General features: G+C 45.0%; 1 protein-coding gene across 1 annotated transcript in view; it reads left to right on the plus strand.

Annotated features, from left to right (window-relative positions):
- COL22A1 (collagen type XXII alpha 1 chain) overlaps positions 1 to 20,303 on the plus strand; it is a 355,966-nt gene that overhangs the window by 282,047 nt on the left and 53,616 nt on the right. Inside the window, exons 41-47 of the mRNA XM_066578764.1 lie at positions 4,207 to 4,284; positions 6,668 to 6,703; positions 11,481 to 11,534; positions 13,591 to 13,635; positions 15,428 to 15,475; positions 16,448 to 16,561; positions 16,770 to 16,823. Of these exons, the coding sequence (XP_066434861.1) occupies positions 4,207 to 4,284; positions 6,668 to 6,703; positions 11,481 to 11,534; positions 13,591 to 13,635; positions 15,428 to 15,475; positions 16,448 to 16,561; positions 16,770 to 16,823 (429 nt within the window). The remainder of the gene's footprint in view (positions 1 to 4,206; positions 4,285 to 6,667; positions 6,704 to 11,480; positions 11,535 to 13,590; positions 13,636 to 15,427; positions 15,476 to 16,447; positions 16,562 to 16,769; positions 16,824 to 20,303) is intronic.

Raw genomic sequence — 20,303 nt, forward strand, 5'->3', positions numbered from 1 at the left:
GGCCAGCCTACAGTACTGTGCAAAAGTTCTAGGCAGGTGTAAAGCGAATGCTGCAAAGTCAGAACACTTTCAAAAATAGAAGCATTAATAGTTTATTTTTGTCACTTAACAAAATGGAAAGTGGATGAACAAAGAGAAATCTAAGTCACATCGATATTTGGTGTGACTCTCCTTTACCTTTACAACAGTATCAGTTCTTCTAGGCTTTCACAAAGTCACGGCTTCTATAGGATTATAGTCAGGTATATGATTAATCAATTATACTAAATAGGAGATAATGATCATTTTCATATGTAGGTTGGAACTCAGTCATTAATTGAAACAGAAACAGCTGTGTAGGAGGCTTAAAACTGAGTGAGGAACAGCAAAACTCCTCTAGGTAAGGTTGTGGAGGACAGTTTCATGTCGCAAGTCATACAACATGGCAAGACTAAGCACAGCAACTAGACGCAAGGTAGTTACACTGCATCAGCAAGGTTTCTCCCAGGCAAGGATTTCAATGTAGACTGGGATTTCAAGATCTGTTGTTCAAGCTCTTTTTGAAAAGCACAAAAATGGGCAACATTGAGGACCCTAGAAGCAGCAGTCAACCAAGGAAACTCAGTGCAGCAGATGAAAGGCACATCATACTTACTTCACTTCAAAATCTGAAGATGTCCAGCAGTACCATCAGCTCAGAACTGGCAGAAACCACAGGGACCCAGGTTTTCCCCTGTCTACTGTCTGGAGAAGTCTGACCAGAAGTGGGCTTCATTAAAGAATTGCACCCAAAAAGCCATATCGTCCACATACAAAAAAAGGCCAAGTGACTCAACTATGCGCAAAAACATAGGAATTGGAGTGTAGAATAATATCAGCTGGTGCTCTGGACCGATGAGTCAAAACGTGAAATAATTGGCTGTAACAGAAGGCATTTTGCTCGCTGAGGGGATGGAGAGCAGTACAGTAATGAGTGTCTGCAGGCAACAGTGATGCATGCTGGAGAGAGTGATGCAATAATGAGTGTCTGCAGACAGCAGTGAAGCATGGAGGAAAGCAGTACAATAATGAGTGTCTGTAGACAGCAGTGAAGCATGGTGGAGAGCGGTGCAATAATGAGTGTCTGTAGACAGCAGTGAAGCATGGTGGAGAGCAGTACAATAATGAGTGTCTGTAGACAGCAGTGAAGCATGGTGGAGAGCAGTACAATAATAGGTGTCTGCAGGTAGCAGTGAAGCATGGTGGAGATTGGGACAATAATGAGTGTCTGCAGGCAACAGTGCAGGTTGGTGAAGGTATCTTATTTGTTTCTGGCTGCATTTCAGCAAATGGTGTTGTGGATTTATTCAGGATTAATAATGTCCTCAATGCTGAGAAACCTAGGCAAATACTTATCCATCATGTACTACCATCAGGAAGGCATCCGATTGGCTCCAAATTTATCCTGCAGCAGGACAAGAACCTCAAACATCCAGTCAATACCATTAAAAAATAATTTCAGTGTAAAGAAGAACAAGGAGTCCTGGAAGTGATGATTTGGCCCCACAGAGCCCGGACCTCACATTATCCAGTCTGTCTGTGATTACATTAGGAGACCGAAGGATTGGAGTGAGCCGACATCCACAGAAGATCTGTGCTTAGTTCTCCAAGATGTCTGGAACAACCTCCCTGACAAGTTCCTACAAATACTATGTGCAAGTGTTGCTAGAAGAACTGCTGCTGCTTTGACTGTAAGGGACAGTAACACCAAACACTGATGGGATTTACATTTCTCTTTTGTTTGCATTTTGTTATTTGGAAAAAAATGCACTATTAACGCTTCTATTTTTGAAATCATTCTTACTTTGTAGCATTTTTTCCACACCTGCCTAAAACTTTTGCACAGTACTGTTCTTCAAATAAACATATGGCATATGGGCAGGCAGGATGAGGTACCACAGCAGCCCAAAGAGGTCAATGGATCGAATTTCCAAAAGTGTGACCTCCTTATTGGCTTGATATTGCAAATAGCTTTTCATGAATATTTAGAACATAGGGCCTAAATAACATGGTGACTTGGACAGAGGCGGTGTGTCAGGGGCGATGTGTAAAAGCAAGAGGCATCAGTGTAACCGTTCCATGTCAAGATAATCAAGGGATAAAACTTGACTTCTCCTTTATATAGAATTCTTGCTCCTCTGTATCTGCACCCAACTCAAATCAGGTTCTACCTCCACCAGTGGTGTTTGATCCAGCATATCTGAAGAAGGGGCTTTCATGCCTCAAAACCTGTCACATTTTTACTGGTTTTAATAAAGGAGAAGTCAAGTTTTATCCCCTGATACCGTTATCTTCTTAACATGGAAGGGTTGCACCAACCGCAAATGTTTTTACACACGGTCTCTAACCCTGACCATCTGGGTCCATGTACTGTTCCTTTGAGGCCAAAGACCATGCATCTACCTGCAGCTCATTCTGAAAAAAAATTATGAGGGGCACTCCACCCACGTTTTGTTCTCTGCTTACAGCATACACATTGTGTGACTTTGTAGGCCAAGGATAAGTTTCTGTGATCAGGTTTAGTGGTGGACACCAGGAGTTAGGACAAGCTAGGTCACGTTGAACAAGTCAATGTGAGCATGACCCTGCTCACATGACTCACGGGAATAAAAAGAAAAAAGTTGATGTTCATTAAAGTCATCTTGCGTAATTTGACCGGCATGATTTTTCATTTGAGTTCAGCTCTTATTCTGCATGACAAAACCAGAGGATGTCAGATGGACAGAGACAGATGATTAGTCAACTACCAGCAAGCAATATAGTGGGAAGAAGACATTTTGGCACCCAAGGCAAAAATATAGAACTTTGTACATTTGTCCAAGCCACAGTAATACAGAATTGTATGGTATCTGCTCATCATGATTGGAAATCACCCTGGAATTTTCATATAGGAGAATGGAGAAAAAAATTCTGTATGTTGCTTATTAAATAGTCACAGTGCCACACATCTGCTAAATTGGCAATCAAAACTTATTTTATTTGATATTCAGCTGAGGTAATGATACCAGAGGAACTATGGACTTCAGCTGGCCACACACTTCAGATAGCTGTCAGCCAAGCGTTTGTTGGGCTGACTGCTATCCCCCCCGACCCCATAGTCATGCACACTTGATTTGGTTGAATGTGCATGTGTTCTGAATGGCAGGAAAGGAGTAAGCTCTGATGGCAGCTCATTTTCCTGTAGAGCAAAAGGATCAACCATGTTGAAATCAAGCAGCCTGATGTTTTTTTCCCAACACCTGCTGTCAAGCGAAAGTCGAGGGACTCCCATACACATTAAACAGTCATCTGGTTGTGATGAAATCTGTGAATTCTGCCAACATTAATCTAATGGCCATATTCCCTGTACCCCAGCTCTTTTGGGTTGTGCCAGGATCAGCTGAGCCACACATTGGCTCGACTTAGGGCCAAATCTAGAGGTGACACCTCCTAAAGAAGCCCCAGTCTTCGCTCTTTAACCCCACCAATCAGGATGTGGGCTTCACTGCAGGAAACCTAGGTCATTACTCTGAAAGCGATCCCAGTAATTTGGCAGCTGACTCTACTATAGATCAACAATTGATCAAACTGAGAATAAAAATAGCACAATGTCCCTTCAAGCACTAGTTTATGGAATGCACCAGACCATCAATGCTAGTTTGATCCTTCCCATCTTCAAAAGGTTCAATAAAGGTTCACAGTGATGTCAGCATCTCCAAAAATACTCCCTTATTAGATCCAAAACAGTTTTAAAGATATGACTGAAACATCAAATTTTTAGCAAAGTTTTGGAACTCCTAAAGGAGTATTCTTGGAGATGCTAATATGACTGTGAATGTTTATTGCTGCTATAGACCAAGGTGCCATACCTGAGACTGAACAGAAGAGTAGTCCAAACTATCTGGGTCGGGACAGGCAGCATAACTTTACAATAAGGGACAATCCTGAGGTCAGGGCATGCAGAATGGGGTCAGTGTGGTACAGCCACCAGAGGTTGGGGCAGTAGGACTTGGATTTGTTCAACTCACCCTACCCATCTCTTACAGGGGAGGTTTGTCTGACCCACTAGCTAGTCTTTTTTTCTCTTGTTTGCTGATGGAATGGAGCCCTTTGATACGGGATGTAAGGCTAATCTGAGCTTGGCAACCTTATTATAGGAGCCCCAACTATAGGTACTGCCTCTATTAATTATTTGCTTGATCTCTACAGGGTGACAGAGGATCTCCAGGCCTGCCTGGGCAACCAGGATCCCGCGGACCACCAGGTATAGGAATTGATGGTTCTCCGGTAGGTAACTTTTTCAAAATGAAATGAATGTAAATGTAATTTCTTGCTGATCAGGTTTTCATAAAGATTTTGTGCACCACAAAGCAGTAAATACATTTCATTAATATATATATATATATATATATATATATATATATATATATATATATATATATATATATATACTGCTGGTCAGATGCCTTTGGACAACATGAGAATACCATTACTGTTCGTTCACAGCTACATATTAACCTCATAAAGGAAGCATACCGTTGACAGTAATGCTCAGCTTACATCCCGCTCAGTGCTCGGCCATTGGCCGTGTGTTTACAAAGATTTCCGCTGCATTTCTAGCGTAATATTGGAACCTTAACAACATGAAATCAACTGCAAATGGTGATAGATGAGTTTCTTATAGCAAGGAGTCAAGGTAATTATTGTTGTTATTGATATCACACGGTCATTAGGAATCAACGTGGTCACAAGGATTTACAGTAGGAGATGGCAAGCAAATGTGGACTGAGAGTTGAGGGCCATAATCAATTCATACTACAACAAAGATTGTATTTGCATCCATGAGATTAGCTAAAAACGGAGGATCCCCAAATTCACTCTTGCATAGATTATCAAGTATTTTCATAAACTGGGACCAACAAAGCTCAATGATGAAATGTGAGGCCATGGGTGACTATGAAAGCAGAAGACAAGTCTCTATTGTACGACACTTGGTGAACAAAAGGTTGTTGCTCAACTGCATGTTGAAGGGTCTGTAATGGTTTGGGGGTAGTTTTCTATGGTAAGTGAGTACACTGTATAGAATCAATGGAAATCTCAAACACAAAAGTTACCAAAAAATCCTTGTTCATCATGCAGTCCCTGCAGGTAAAAAAAAAGATCAGCTGAGGATTCCATGTGCAGCCAGATAATGACCCAAAGCAAACCTCAAAGCTTTGCAAAAACTACCTGGTGAAGGAAGAAGAAGAGAAGGGTACCCTGAAAAAATGGAATGGCCACCATAATCACCTGATGTAAACCCAATCGAATGTCTGTGGGAAGAACTCAACCGTAAAGTGAAGAAACAAAGTCCAGGCTCTCAAGAAGGCCCCTGGACTCTATCACAAGCCTCATGGAAGCAATTAGAACCAACTGGTTTAGGAAATGTAGTCAATAGGATGCGAAGAATAGTCAAAAATATAAAAAAAAAATAAAAGCCAAAGGTGGTTTATTTGATAAAAAGAAAGTTTAGATTTTTTCCAATTGTGAGGCCTCATGTCCACGTCTATATTAATATTTAAAATCCGCAACGTTTTTCCCGCACGCAGATCCGCGCCCCATAGGGATGCACTGGACACCCGCAGGTAGTTAAATACCTGCGGATGTCATTTTTCCCTACAGGCGTGTGTGGGGAAAAAAACGCAACGTGCTCCATTTTCGTGCGGGTCTCCCGCGGGGACGGCTCCCGCAGGCTTCTATTGAAGCCTATGGAGGCCGTCCGGATCCATGGGAGACCCGTACCAGAATTAAAACTCGCCTGTCCAGACGCTGCGGATCTTCCCTCCGTCGTGGCCTGATCTTCTTTCTTCGGCCCGGTGGATGTGTCCGACGCATGCGCGCGGCACGCTGCCGGCGTGCCGAGCACATCCGCCGGGCCGAAGAAAGAAGATCCGGCCGCGGTGGAGGGAAGATCTGCAGCGTCCGGACAGGTGAGTTTATTCTTATTTTTAGCCTCATGTCCACGGGGCAGGAGGGACCTGCTACGGATTCTGCATGAAGAATCTGCGGCGGGCCTGATTTTCCCTGTGGACATGAGGCCTAAATGTCTCAAATGTCGATGTTTTGTTTTTGTTTCTTGCACTCTATTTTGTTTCGACCCAATATCCGTGTTCTTCTCGGATGTTTTCACCCTTAAACTGTAAGTGTTTGTGGTCTCAGAAGGCTTTTAACCAGCAGTAAAGAAGCATAATATAAAGTGCCTTATATCATGAGGGTTGTCCATCTCTTGATTTCTACAAAAAGTTCCCAAATTTGTTGGGTTGAGTATTCAATGCTTTCGATTAGTTCCCAAAGGCCGATCACTTTTAACAGTAATGGAGAAAGGATCTTCTTTCTACATCTGCTTTGAAGAAGCCTTGTGATGTCCAATAGGTTCTTAATGTTTCATCTTTCCCAGAGGTCCAATTCACGGTGTTTGCGCTCATTGCATATTTAACAAACTTTAGGAAAATTGCCTTCATGGAAGATCTAACAATTCTAGGTACTAGATTTCTGGAGATGGCTTGTTGAGGCACTTGGTACCTACTTCATAAAGTTTTTTTCTCTTTTTTCTCAATCAAAACTGTAGGATTGATGTATTTGTGTCTTTTTTCAATGTTACTAACTATGATACTATGTCATTTGTGTGCAGGGCTCCACAGGACCTCCGGGAGAAAAGGGGGAACAGGTATTTTCTAATTTGATGTAATTCTTAGAGTTGGCAGGGGTGTAGCGGTAAGGGGTGCAGAAGTAACACACCCTGGTTCCTGACAAGGCCTGAAGGTGGGTGATGGTGGTAGGGGCTCTGTTGCAGATTTTGCATTTCGGCACAGCAGTTCCATGTTCCACCTCAATGAGTTAATATAAGGTTGGATTTAGAAGGTTGGACACTTATTTACATATGTAGCAAAACTTAACTTGAAGTATTGCAGGCCAAGTTCCCACTGAAATGAATCAGAACTTGGCCTGCAATACCAAGCCTGGCCACTGCAGTGGGAACAGAGCTGTCTGCGTCTTGCAGAAATCAGTTCAATACATGAGTACACTGGCCTGGTGAACAGCTGATCATGGGGTTCTGGATGACGGACCACCGCCAATCTACTATTGATGTCCTGTCTTGAGAATAGACCATTAATAGTTTACAACTGGACAACCCCTTCAATACAGACCTGTAAATCAGTATTGCTACAGGCATAAGGAATAGAAAGACATTGGATGCCTCCTTCCATAGCAAACAGCACCACACCTGCCCACAGTCTGGTACTGCAGTTAGGCTCCGTTGGAGTGAATGAGATTGAGCTGTAATACCACACACGGCCTGTGAATAGGTGTGGCACTGTGTTTGGAGAAAGCAGCCATGTTTTTTAAACCCCTTTAAGTAGAAATGAGCTATATTCTGGAAATAAAACAATTTCTTGACTGAAGCGTATCCCTAAATGACTTCCAAAGTGTAAAAAGTGTTCTACTCTGTAATCTCCCATATAACATTATGAACAAGTACTAAAATCGTTCTCATCTTTTTAAAATATAGCCGGAAAGAAAATCTTGAGTTTAAGAAATTTCCTGTCCTCGTCCTGCAGTGAATCTAAAGCATGGCGCGGCCGTAATTCCTCCCATAATGATATTTATAATCCGACTGAGACGAGATTATTTTATGGCCGCACTTAAACAAAGAGAAAATTGTCATTTTCACGATTCTGTTGGATTATATAGAACCGTCATAAATAGATGCAGCTTTCAGTTTTATCGCTTATCCAAGTTATGGTTTTTTGTCTTTTTTTAGAATCTGCAAAATATGGAAATTTGCTCTTAAAAATTTGTGAATGTAAATTCATTCTGTCAAAACATCCAAAGTTATCAGTCAAAATATTCATTCAAAACGCCGTAAAATAATAAAACTTCAAGAGCATCAGCATCTAAAAAGTATCACTGTAAAAAACAGATTATGAAATACGGTAGAATGAACCAGCAACCGTAGGCAGGGATGCCGCAATCCATTATGCAGAGGAGCGTGAAACCGCCCCCCCCCCCCAACCAGCGAAAAAACACTCAGTTTACAGGCATTGAAAGCGCCAATACACAAGATACCAAACACATACTTAAATCATGTCATTTCTGATGTAACAGAGAAATAGTGTCCCAACTAATGTCCCCCATAGTGGCCCCAAGTAATGTCCCCCATAGTGGCCCCAGTAGTAATAGTGTCCCCCGTAAAGGCCCCAGCACTATTAGTGTCACCAGCAGTAATAGTGTATCTCATAGTGGCTCCAGTAGTAATAGTGTCCCCCGTAGTAGCCTCTGCCATAATATTGTCCCCTATAGTGGTCCCAGTAGTAGTAGTGTCCCCTGTAGTGCTCCCAGTAGTAATAGTGTCACCAGTAGTGGTCCCAGTAGTAATAGTATCCCCCGTAGTGGGCCCAGTATTAATAGTGTCACCAGTAGTAGCCCCAGTAGTAATAGTGTCACCAGTAGTGGTCCCAGTAGTAATAGTATCCCCCGTAGTGGGCCCAGTATTAATAGTGTCACCAGTAGTAGCTCCAGTAGTAATAGTGTCACCCCGTAGTGGTCCCAGTAGTAATAGTGTCCCCCGTAGTGCTCCCAGTAGTAATAGTGTCACCAGTAGTGGCTCCAGTAGTAATAGTGTCACCCCGTAGTGGTCCCAGTAGTAATAGTGTCCCCCGTAGTGCTCCCAGTAGTAATAGTGTCACCAGTAGTGGCTCCAGTAGTAATAGTGTCACCCCGTAGTGGTCCCAGTAGTAATAGTGTCCCCCGTAGTGCTCCCAGTAGTAATAGTGTCACCAGTAGTGGCTCCAGTAGTAATAGTGTCCCCCGTAGTAGCCTCAGCCATAATATTGTCCCCTATAGTGGCCCCAGTGGTAATAGTGGCCACAGTCATAACAGTGGCCCCTGTATTGGCATCTGTGCATCAGCAACCCAGCAAACAATTAATTCCCCCACCGCTGCTGTGACTCTTGACCTCTAACCCCGGCATCTGCATGCAGAAAGACAGATAGCAAGGGGAAAGGTTAGGGGTTACAACAGACGCTGCCGGCAGACCGGGGTTGCAGTTTGGGTTAGTGAATTGCTTGTTGGGTTGCTGCCTGGCCGGCTCACAGCTGGCAATTATTTTTTACCGGCTATTAATCGCTGGTAAAGAATAATGACCTGCTGGATTGCAACCCGCCGCCCCTCTGAGGTTCTGCACACTGCTGCTTGAGAGGGCAGTCTCATTTACCTCATGGTAGAGTCGACCCTGATTGAGGGCAAAGGCAGATTGGGAACCCAATGTGTACGTGGAAACAAAAAATACAAAGTGGCCCCATGATCACCACAAGATCCCTGTGCTGACTGTCAGCCAGACTCTCACTGTGAGGGCTCTTTCCCACGAGCGTAGGTGTATTTGCATGCGCCCACTGGCGCTGTGAAAACGCGTGAACGGACGCACAAATCTAACGTTTGTGTGCCCGTTCAGACAGCACGGGCCCAGTGCATTCACGCCCAATGCATTCCCTCCTCCTCACTGGCTCACCTGGCTGTTTGCAATGGGAGCTGGCATGACGGGCGGAGCTAAGCACCAGCTCCTTGTCAGCAGCCAGCAATGGGAGGGGCAGAGCTTAGCTACACCCCCCCGCCCCCTCCCATTGCAAACAGGAATTATTGTAGGAGAGAGGAGGAGAGAAGGGGGAGGGAGTTTATCAGTCATGCTGCTAAACTCCCTCCCACCTCCCTTGTCCTGCTGCTGTCATTGGCTCCTATAGGAGCCCATGCAGTGACCAACGTTTTCCGGGCACAAAGATAGTTCCAGGACTATCTTTGCTGCCCGGAGTAAAAGTGCCCCGCGCTATATTTGCCGGCCGGGCGCTTTTACGCCGCGGGAATACGCGTGTGTTATCTGATGTATTGGAATCCAGTGCATCAGATGGTAACGTATATTGGCCAGCCGTGAAAACGGCAGCCGATATACGCTCGTGTGAATACGCCCTGATGGTCAGGATCAGAGAAAACTCTGATCCTGTCAATTAACTCTCTAGGTGCGCAGTCAGGAGTGACCATGTCCTCTAAGTGGTTAAACAGAGGGAGCTCCCTCTGTCCCCATCGACCCCCCATAAATGCATTCGAAGGGTGCCAATGGGTAGCCATGGCAGTCAGAGACCTAAGAAAGGCTTCCAGGCATACCACAGCTGTATGACTATTAGGCTAATTCTTCCACACTGCTAATTAGATTTCTTAATAGTCTTAGACTCCCAGAGAATAATTCTTTGCTATACTTAGTATACAAAAGATCACAATGTGACGTTCCTCGTAGGTCTAAATAAATAACATGTTTCTAATAATTTTATTAAAAATTACTGTTTAAAAAGGTTTTTTTGTAAAAGTGAGACACGTGCGATATCACTACAATCATGATTTCCTCCATATGTCGCTGTACAAAAATAGCACTGCATCAGGGCCAAATAATCCCACCACACCGTGACCACATAATACCACCATAGTGTTGCTGCAAAAAAAACTATACAAAGACCATTATTACCCCATATACAGTGACCGTATAGCGGTAGACACCAGCTCAACACAGGCGCAAGTACAGTATCATTGTATACAGGGATCACAGGTGACCTCCTCTTGCTGGAGTCATTCACTTTCACTTTTCTCCTTTAACTGACATAGACCGCCATGACAACTTCTTCCAGCTAAATCTTGCCTCTGCAGAATTTGACACATAAACATCTTAGACTCCTCAATTTTACAGCGTCTTGGCTTTCTTTTCTGAATGTCTACATAATATCCCTATCCATAGTTCCCCATGTAGTAATAACGTCACCTGTGGTGGCCCAACAGTTCCCTTTTTGTTCTCTCTGTAGGCCACACACAATAAGTGCCACTTTCAGTGCCCCACATATAGTAAAAGTGCCCCCACTCAGTAATAATGCTCTTTATGGACCCTTACTTAGTAATAATGCCCAATATAGACCCCCCACTCATTAATAATGCCCCTCATAGGCCCACACTCAGTATTAATGCCCCCTATAGGTCTTCACCAAATATTAGTGCCCCATATAGGCCCACGCTAAGTATCAGTGCCCCTCATAGGCTAAGAGGCCCTGAATAAGTATTATTGCCCCTCTTAGGCACCCACTCAGTAACAGTGCCCCTCAAATGCCCCTGCTCAGTAATGTCAAAGATCTGTGTATATATAATACAGGTATACTCCCCTGTGTTGCTCCTCTCGCTCTACAGAACCTGGGAGTGGGAAGTACAACACAGGTGAGTGTAACTGTTTTGGTGAAATGCATTAAAAAGGAAAAAAAATGCCCGCTACCACAAAATCGCTCTAACAGGAAACTGGCAGATGAAAAAGTGCGGACGTGCCGACTTCAGGGGCCGGGAGAGAGAATGAAAGGAATTGGTACTTTTGGTAAGTGGTATAAAAGACAAAGCAATTAACAACCTTTTCACTTTTACAGGGTGTTCGAGGTCTTTCTGGCACACCAGGTCCTCAAGGTCCTCCGGGCCAAGATGTAAGTGATGAATATGTGTGAATATGATGTAAAAGTCCATAAACTAATAAAATAGTTAACAATCCAATAAAATAATACTAATTGATGACCGACTGGCCTATTTATTGGAGCCCTGGGCCCTTTATTAGAACCCCTGCTTTTCTTGATTGGTGCTTCCCAGTATGGAAATTCTCCCCGTGACCCCGCAGTTCAGCATAAAATGATGTGACACGTTTTCGTGGATCAGTTTAAGAATGAATCTACATTAGATGGGAAAATCCAGCGATCTGAGCAACTTCCCACTAGGCCGGTCATCGGCGCTAGACTAGCCGGGGCCAGGATTTCACTGCCAACTGCGGGGAGTTTTTTTGTGTAACAGTGTGGAAAGTGTACCAAGAATGGCGTGACCAAAGAAAAACATCCATCGAAAAGAGATCCTGTGGATGGAAAAATCTCATAATTGGAAGGAGTCAGAGGAGGATGTCCGAAATCATTCTGACCAACAGGCGCCCTACAGCCAATGCAGCTAAATACAACACTGGTGCTCCAATTAATGTGTCTGAATGCACAAGTCATCGTTCCTTAGTGTAGATAAGCTATAACAGCAGATGATCAATTCCAGCACCATTGTGTCCAAGAGATACAAAGCCAAGACTACAGCGGGCAAAAGAGCTCAAACATTGTATCACTGAGCAGCGGAAAAACATCTCCTGGTCAGATGGATCCAGATCTCTGTTGCCCCGTGGGAGGTCAGAATTTGGGGCAAGCGGCATGAATCGCTGACCTCTTCCCATCAGGCTGGTGGAGGTGGAGTAATGGTATGCTGATTGTATCTCTGGTACACCCTGGGTCCTCTGATATTTGTGCATGGGCACCGCAACAAATTTCCATGATTCTGAAAGCCAAAGCAGAAGATGGATATCTTCAACACGTTTCTGAGAATAAACAGTAAACAAACAGGTTTTGTCCTTCTAGTCCTCTAGGATAAAGCCATAACTCTTTCTCATGGATACAGTAGATGATAGTCCCTCTTTTGCAATGCTGCTAGATCGATTGATCCAATGGTCCTCCCAAGAGTTCCCGCATACAGAGCTCCAGACGAATATGCTGCTCCTCAGCCTCTTTGTTGGATTTTATGACAGACCATGCCGACTTTCTGTTACCTGCCAGTGTCCACTGTCCTGTCCTCGGCCATTGTGATGGAGAAGAACTGGCCAGAGCACCCCTTTGGGGTAGAACCTGAGGCAAGAGTAATGTATAGATGTATCGTAATTGACAATGGCAAGAAATAGGTGCTGCCATCCTAGTATGCGGGTAGACCAATGGTCATGTTAGCATTGCAAACCAAGGTAAGAGAAGGTAGAGATGGTCATGCCTATCCGCTGGCCATTAGTGGTCAAGAGGTTCATGCATATTGAACCCCGAGGAATTTCAATACCAAAAATAAATAAGAATCCAGCTGTCGGATGAAGACGTCTGCACACCTCGAAACGCGTTACCTGCTGGTTTATATAGAGTATTATTTTAGATATTTCCTCTACTTAGAACCTTGCTTTGTCCAATCATCATTCAAATGTATCCCCCAAAGGTTCTCCTCCAAACTCACGGCCTCTGCGTCACCTGAGAACCAGACTAATTGTGCAAAATCTAGGAACATCCTTCTAGACCAGATGGAAAAAGTGAGAAAAAATATCATTTCCTTACTGAGTTAACAGAACAGCTTTAAAAAGCTAAATATACAGTAGTCGCCTGCAGACCTTTCTTCACGAGCGCCGACTCTTTGAATTACCTTGTCACTTGGTCTTTCATCTTGGGTTTTAAAGCAGAAGCTCGGAGCCAAAAACAGGCCAACTCCACTAATTAGGTGGAAAAAAGTTAAATTTCTGCAGATGTATTTGTATCGCAGCACAATCTCCCCGTTTACATACGGAAGTGTTATTTTCATTTAGTCCCTGGTTGGGGGACTCTTTAAACTAATAAGGATATCTCATATTTACATACTGAAGATGCCATAAATAATGAATTAGCTGTGATGTGAAGGCTGCGCTTAATTCACTTATTCTTCATTCCTTTCCAGGGTTTTCCAGGAAACCAGGGAGATAGAGGCCCGCCCGGTGAACCGGTAAGTCAATATCACTGTATAAACGAATGCTCTAGTCATCACCTATTGTGCTTTATTAATGTAGGAGACCAGTGAAAATTGGGCTTGGATACTGTAAAATGGAAATGCATTATTTTAGTAATCTCCCATAATGCAACATGGTCAACCAAGAAGTTTTTCACTTTTTTATCTTGTAAGTCGACTACTGAAATCATTTAAGGGATGGAGTTTAACATATTCTTTCTGGTATGGTAAAATATGCGGTTATATCATCCACAACATGCTACAATGTAGAAACCATACTGTAACAGTAAATATAGAATACAGAACATGGCAAGGTATGCCTTTAGATATGGAAACAATGCTAAGTTTTCAGCAATTTAGAAGGCAGATAATCAGTAGCAGGCTTGTCATCAGACAGATCCTTACCTGGTTACCTGAGCTCCCATAATGCAATAGTTGTATTATCTACAGCAGAGTTCTAGAACATGCCTGGTATTATAGAAGGCAAATCACCAGAGAGCAAAATCTGTGTAGACACTGGGTAGAAATGCTACAGTATTTCAACTCTGTAGTGTAAATGCAGATTTGATGTAAAATACAATGTAATGTTGGGAAAAAATATTTTGTCCAGTACCCTAGACCACCAGGGAAAATGAAATTAATCCCTCCACCTCCCTAGACCACCCAAGAATCTGAAATTAATCCCTCTACTATCATAAATTACTAGGGAAAATTCAATTAATTGCTCCCCTATCCTAGACCTCCAGGAAAGCTGTAATGAATCCCTCTACTACTCTAGACCACCAAGGACGCTGAATTTAATACCTCTACTACTTTAGGCCACTAGAGAAACTAAAATTAACATAATACCCTAGACCTTCAGGAAAGATTAAATTAGATTAATCCCTCCACTATAATAAACCCCCATGGAAGCTAAAATTATTTCCACTACTGTCATAGACCACGAGGTAAAATTAAATTAATCCCTCCACTGCCCTAGACCACCAGGGCAACAAATGAATCCCTTTATTACTTTAGGCCATCAAGAAAGATAACATGAATGCCTCTACTGCCCTACACTACCAAGAAAAGTGAAATTAAAGCAGTCATGCCAAAATAAAACATTTCCAATATACACAAAATAGGGGCTACATTTCTGGTTCCTCCACTACCCTGGACAACTAGGAAAACAACTGAATTCCTGTACTTTATTAGACTACTAAGGAAGATAAAACCAATCCCTTTATTACCGTACACTACCATGGAAGATTAAATTAAAGGGGTTTTGCCAAGATAGAACTTTATCCCCTATCCGCAAAATAGGGAATGACTTTCTGATCAGTGGGGATCCAACTGATGGAACCTCCACAATCCCAAGAACAGGAATCCCAAAAGTGTTCTTGAATGGAGCAACCTCACACTTGCGTTTCCACCACTCCACTCATGTGGGGATCTTTGGGATTCCAGTGATTGGTGAAGATCCCAGGAAGGTATCCCCATCCCATAATTAGGGGATAACTTTCTACCTTGGCACAACTCCTTTAAAATGCTCCACTACCCTAAAACACCAGAGAAGCTGAAATGAAATCCTTCACTACACTAGACCACCAGGGGAAATTAAATTAATCTCTCCACTATTCTAGACCTCCAGGAAAGCTGAAATGAATCAATTATTTCTTTTGATTTTCAGTTGTCTTCATTTAGGTATGTTTTATAGTCAGTAACTTTTCAGACCAAATGAATGATATAGTCCATCATATTTAGTGCACTTACATACTTTTATGTTGAGTGTTACATTTCTCTTCTTTAGGGTCCAGCTTCATTGATCAAAGCACCAGATTTGGAAGTCTATCTTAAGGTAAAATGTATACATTTGGTGTATTTCATAGCTAGAATGGCCCATTGTAACTAGCTGCTTGACGAGGTGGCTTCCTTCTAAGGGCTTATTCACACAAGCGTATATCGGCCTCGTTTTCATGGCCGGCCGATATACTCGACCATCTGATGCATTGGCTTCCAATGTATCAGTTCAGATGGGCGATTTTTGGGTGCGTAAAAATTGTCAGGCGGAAAAGATAATGCATACGGTGCGCATTCTGGTTGGCCCTTTTTACGGCAGCCGGAAAAGATAGTTCTGGACCTATCTTTTTGGACAGAATACACTGGTCAGTCCCATAGACTGCTATGGTAGCCTATGAAAGCTGCCGGAAAAAGGAGGTGAGAGGGAGTTTTGTAGCGGCTCTGCTAAACTCTCCGCGACTTGTCGGTTGTTGGTAAAGGAAGGAGGTGGGAGATTACCACACTAGCTCCCGCTCTGTCCTGCCCCCTCCCTTTGCTGACAGCCGGCAAGGGGCGGGAAGGGGGAGGGAGTTTAGCAGTCTCTCCACCCAACCTATCGGTATTGCGGGCTCTGCGTATACTCGCCGTATCGGGCTATCTGAACGGGCAAATAAACGGGAGACGCAGCCATGACTTGGCCACGGCTTCCTCTTGCTCATGCGATCTTTAGCCATGCTGCCAACCGAAAATTGCAGAGCCCGTGTGAAGGAGCCCTAAGAATGTGTCCAGATGGGCAAACCCCTTCTAGAGTAACACTCGGTCAATGATCTAATCTGATCCTCTAGGTTCGATAGATCAGTGTCCAATCATTTCCTTAACAGTTTTTTTACTCATGTCCTAAACCATGATGTTTAATGGTCTAATATAGTAAGAAAGTAAGGGCAATCCAAGCTACTTTCATCCTTCCATGGTCTCTTCCAGTGCGTTCTCTATGGTGTAGACACTCTTGGACTACAAAGGACCACTAAGTGATTTTTGTGTAATTTTGTAGGACTTTTGCAGAGACTGTCCACCAGGTCCACCGGGGCTGCCGGGAATCCCAGGGTTTAAAGGCGACAAAGGTCTCCGTGGTCCTCCAGGTCGAGAAGGCATTGATGGTAAAAAGGTAACCCCACTGGAGGAGTCTACTTTAAGTCTATTTAGTTTGACAAAATGTTTTGAAAGCCTCAACTACAATTTACAAGTTAGACATGTTGTAGCTGTAGAAACATAATCGTTATTTGCAAAGTTAATTACATCTTAATTGTGAATGTTCTTGCACATAATTATCCTTTGTGCATCATCCAGCTGTATTTTCATTTATCTTCCTACAGGGAGAACCAGGCGTCATGGGTCCTCCCGGGCCAACGGGCTTGGATGGTATGAAGGTACATTGGATTATTAAGAATATACAGCAATTATTCCAAATGACAGAATACGATTTGCCGCCTGAATGACAAACATCCTTGATTGCAAGAACCTTATTTGTTAACGCATTACAGTGCATGGAGTATCACACAATGTTTTTGGTGTCCTCACTTCAAGGACATTACTGTACTTACTGCAGGCTATTTGTTCGCCCTCCATCAAGGGTCAATGCGCATGAGCGCAATAATGTTCTGTAACCTCTGAACTATATGGAGGGAGACAGTAGTACGCCACTGATAGAGGCAAACCACACGACTGCTATGGGGCTTGCAGGGCAGAAGGACCAGAGCCAAACAGCCTCTCCCCATGATCCACTTGCTGAAACTTTATTTCTCGAACCATGGCCATCTCTACCAGAGACCGGAACGTAAACTGGCTACGAGGGACGAAGTGGGGGTGCTGCAGTGGGCCGTTGAGCATGGACCCACACCAGCGTTTGTAATAATATAAAAATGACAATACTCCCCTTCCTTTGTTGCTCCCCTGGATTCTGTAGTTGGCGGTTTTTCATTCGAGTGCCCCCTAACTTCCGGGTTGAGGGATCACATGACCTAGCACATGTGATCGCTGCAGGGAATCCCCAGGCTCAGTGTCAGTGAGGCTGAAATGGAATGTCTGCAGGTATTATGTGTGCAGTCTAGAGATGAGCGAACGTACTCGTCCGAGCTTGATATTCGTGCGAATATTAGGGTGTTCGGGATGCTCGTTACTCGTAACGAGCACCACGTGGTGTTCCGGTTACTTTCAGTTTCCTCTCTGAGACGTTAGCGCGCTTTTCTGGCCAATTGAAAGACAGGGAAGGCATTACAACTTCCCGCTGTGACGTTCAAGCCCTATACCACCCCCCTGCTGTGAGTGGCTGGGGCGATCAGATGTCACCCGAGTACAAAAGTCGGCCCCTCCCGCGGCTCGCCACACATGCCTTGTGACTTAGCTGAGGGAAAGTACTATCCTGCTGGAGCTGCTGTAGGGAGAGCGTTAGGAGTTAGTGTAGGCTTCAAGAACCCCAACGGTCCTTCTTAGGGCCACATCTACGTGTGTGCAGGCTGCTGTTAGCAGTGGAGAAATTTTTTTTTCTTCTCAAAATCGGCTGTGCAGAGCATTGCACCCTGCATTAGGGACAAAAGTGGTGGTTAGGCAGGGAGAGTGTTAGGAGTGAGTGTAGCCTTCAAGAACCTCAACGGTCCTTTCTAGGGCCACATTTAACTGTGTGGAGTACTGTGCAGGCTGCTGTTAGCTGTGTTGCTTTTTTTTTTTTTTCTCAAAATCGGCGGTGCAGAGCATTGCGCCCTGCATTGATACTACAGGCACAGAATTGTGTAGGCAGGGCCACAACACAGTAATTAGTCATTGAATAGGCACAGTGGGCCTTTCCTTTAAAACAAAAGGGAAAAAAGTATATTTGCCCTGCCTCTGTCAGTCCTAAGGGCTCTGTGTACGTGTGTGCTGCGTGGAGAACGTAAAAAAATCAGACGCAACCAGCTACGGTTGAGTGCAGCCTTGCGCCAATTTCTTTCCTGCCTGGGAAATACCTGCTCTGCCACAGTTAATAACTCTGCAACAGTAAAGTTCTGTGACACTTTTGCAGGGCCGCAACACAGTTATTAAACTTAGTAGTATTCATTGAATACACGCAGTGTGGCTTGTCCTTTGAAAAACAAGGGAAAAAATTGTATTTTGGCTGCAGGCTTGCGCCACTTTCTTTCCTGCCTGGGAAATCAAATCACTGGTAATACACCATGCAAACACAAACAGTGGTGTGCAACCTTTGTCGCGCCAAGATCAGCTGGGGAGGCACCACCACCAGCATGCGCAGGCATATGATGGCCAAGCACCCCACAAGGTGGGACGATGCCCGTTCACCGCCTCCGGTTTGCACCACTGCCTCTCCCCCTGTGCCCCAACCTGCCACTGAGATCCAACCCCCCTCTGAGGACACAGGCACTACCGTCTCCTGGCCTGCACCCACACCCTCACCTCCGCTGTCCTCGGCCCCATCCAGCAATGTCTCTCAGCATAGCGTCCAGACGTCGCTAGCGCCACAGTTTGAGCGCAAGCGCAAGTACGACGCCACGCACCCGCACGCTCAAGCGTTAAACGTGCACATTGCAAAATTGAGCAGCCTAGAGATGCTGCCGTATAGGCTTGTGGAAACGGAGGCTTTCAAAAGCATGATGGCGGCGGCGGCCCCGCGCTACTCAGTTCCCAGCCGCCACTACTTTTCCCGATGTGCCGTCCCAGGCCTGCATGACCACGTCTCCCGCAACATTGTACGCACCCTCACCAATGCGGTTACTGCCAAGGTCCACTTAACAACAGACACGTGGACAAGCACAGGCGGGCAGGGCCACTATATCTCCCTGACGGCACATTGGGTGAATTTAGTGGAGGCTGGGAAAGAGTCAGAGCCTGGGACCGCTCACGTCCTACCCACCCCCACAATTGCGGGCCACAGCTCGGTGGTGGTATCTGCGGCGGTGTATGCTTCCTCCACTAAAGCACCTTCCTCCTCCTCCAACGCAACCTCTGTCTCGCAATCAAGATGTGTCAGCAGCACGTCGCCAGCAGTCGGTGTAACGTGGCGTGGCAGCACAGCGGTGGGCAAGCGTCAGCAGGCCGTGCTGAAACTACTCAGCTTAGGAGAGAAGAGGCACACGGCCCACGAACTGCTGCAGGGTCTGACACAGCAGACCGACCGCTGGCTTGCGCCGCTGAGCCTCCAACCGGGCATGGTCGTGTGTGACAACGGCCGTAACCTGGTGGCGGCTCTGCAGCTCGGCAGCCTCACGCACGTGCCATGCCTGGCCCATGTCTTTAATTTGGTGGTTCAGCGCTTTCTGAAAAGCTACCCCCACTTGTCATACCTGCTCGGAAAGGTGCGCCAGCTCTGCGCACATTTCCGCAAATCCCACACGCACGCTGCCACCCTGCGGACACTGCAACATCAGTTTAATCTGCCAGTGCACCGACTGCTGTGCGACGTGCCCACACGGTGGAACTCTACGCTCCACATGTTGGCCAGACTCTATGAGCAGCGTACAGCTATAGTGGAATACCAACTCCAACTTGCGCGGCGCAGTGTGAGTCAGCCTCCTCAATTATTTACAGAAGAGTGGCCCTGGTTGGGAGCCATCTGCCAGGTCCTTGGAAAATTTGAGGAGTCTACCCAGGTGGTGAGCGGCGATGCTGCAATCATTAGCGTCACCATTCCTCTGCTATGCCTCTTGAGAAGTTCCCTGCAAAGCATAAAGGCAGACGCTTTGCGCTCGGAAACAGAGCCGGGGGAAGACAGTATGCCGCTGGATAGTCAGAGCACCCTCCTGTCTATATCTCAGCGCGTTCAGGAGGAGGAGGAGGAGCATGAGGAGGATGAGGAGGAGGGGGAAGAGACAGCTTGGCCCACTGCTGACGGTACCCATGCTGCTTGCCTGTCATCATTT

Source organism: Eleutherodactylus coqui, chromosome 9, assembly GCF_035609145.1.
Source record: "Eleutherodactylus coqui strain aEleCoq1 chromosome 9, aEleCoq1.hap1, whole genome shotgun sequence".
Lineage (NCBI taxonomy): Eukaryota > Metazoa > Chordata > Amphibia > Anura > Eleutherodactylidae > Eleutherodactylus > Eleutherodactylus coqui.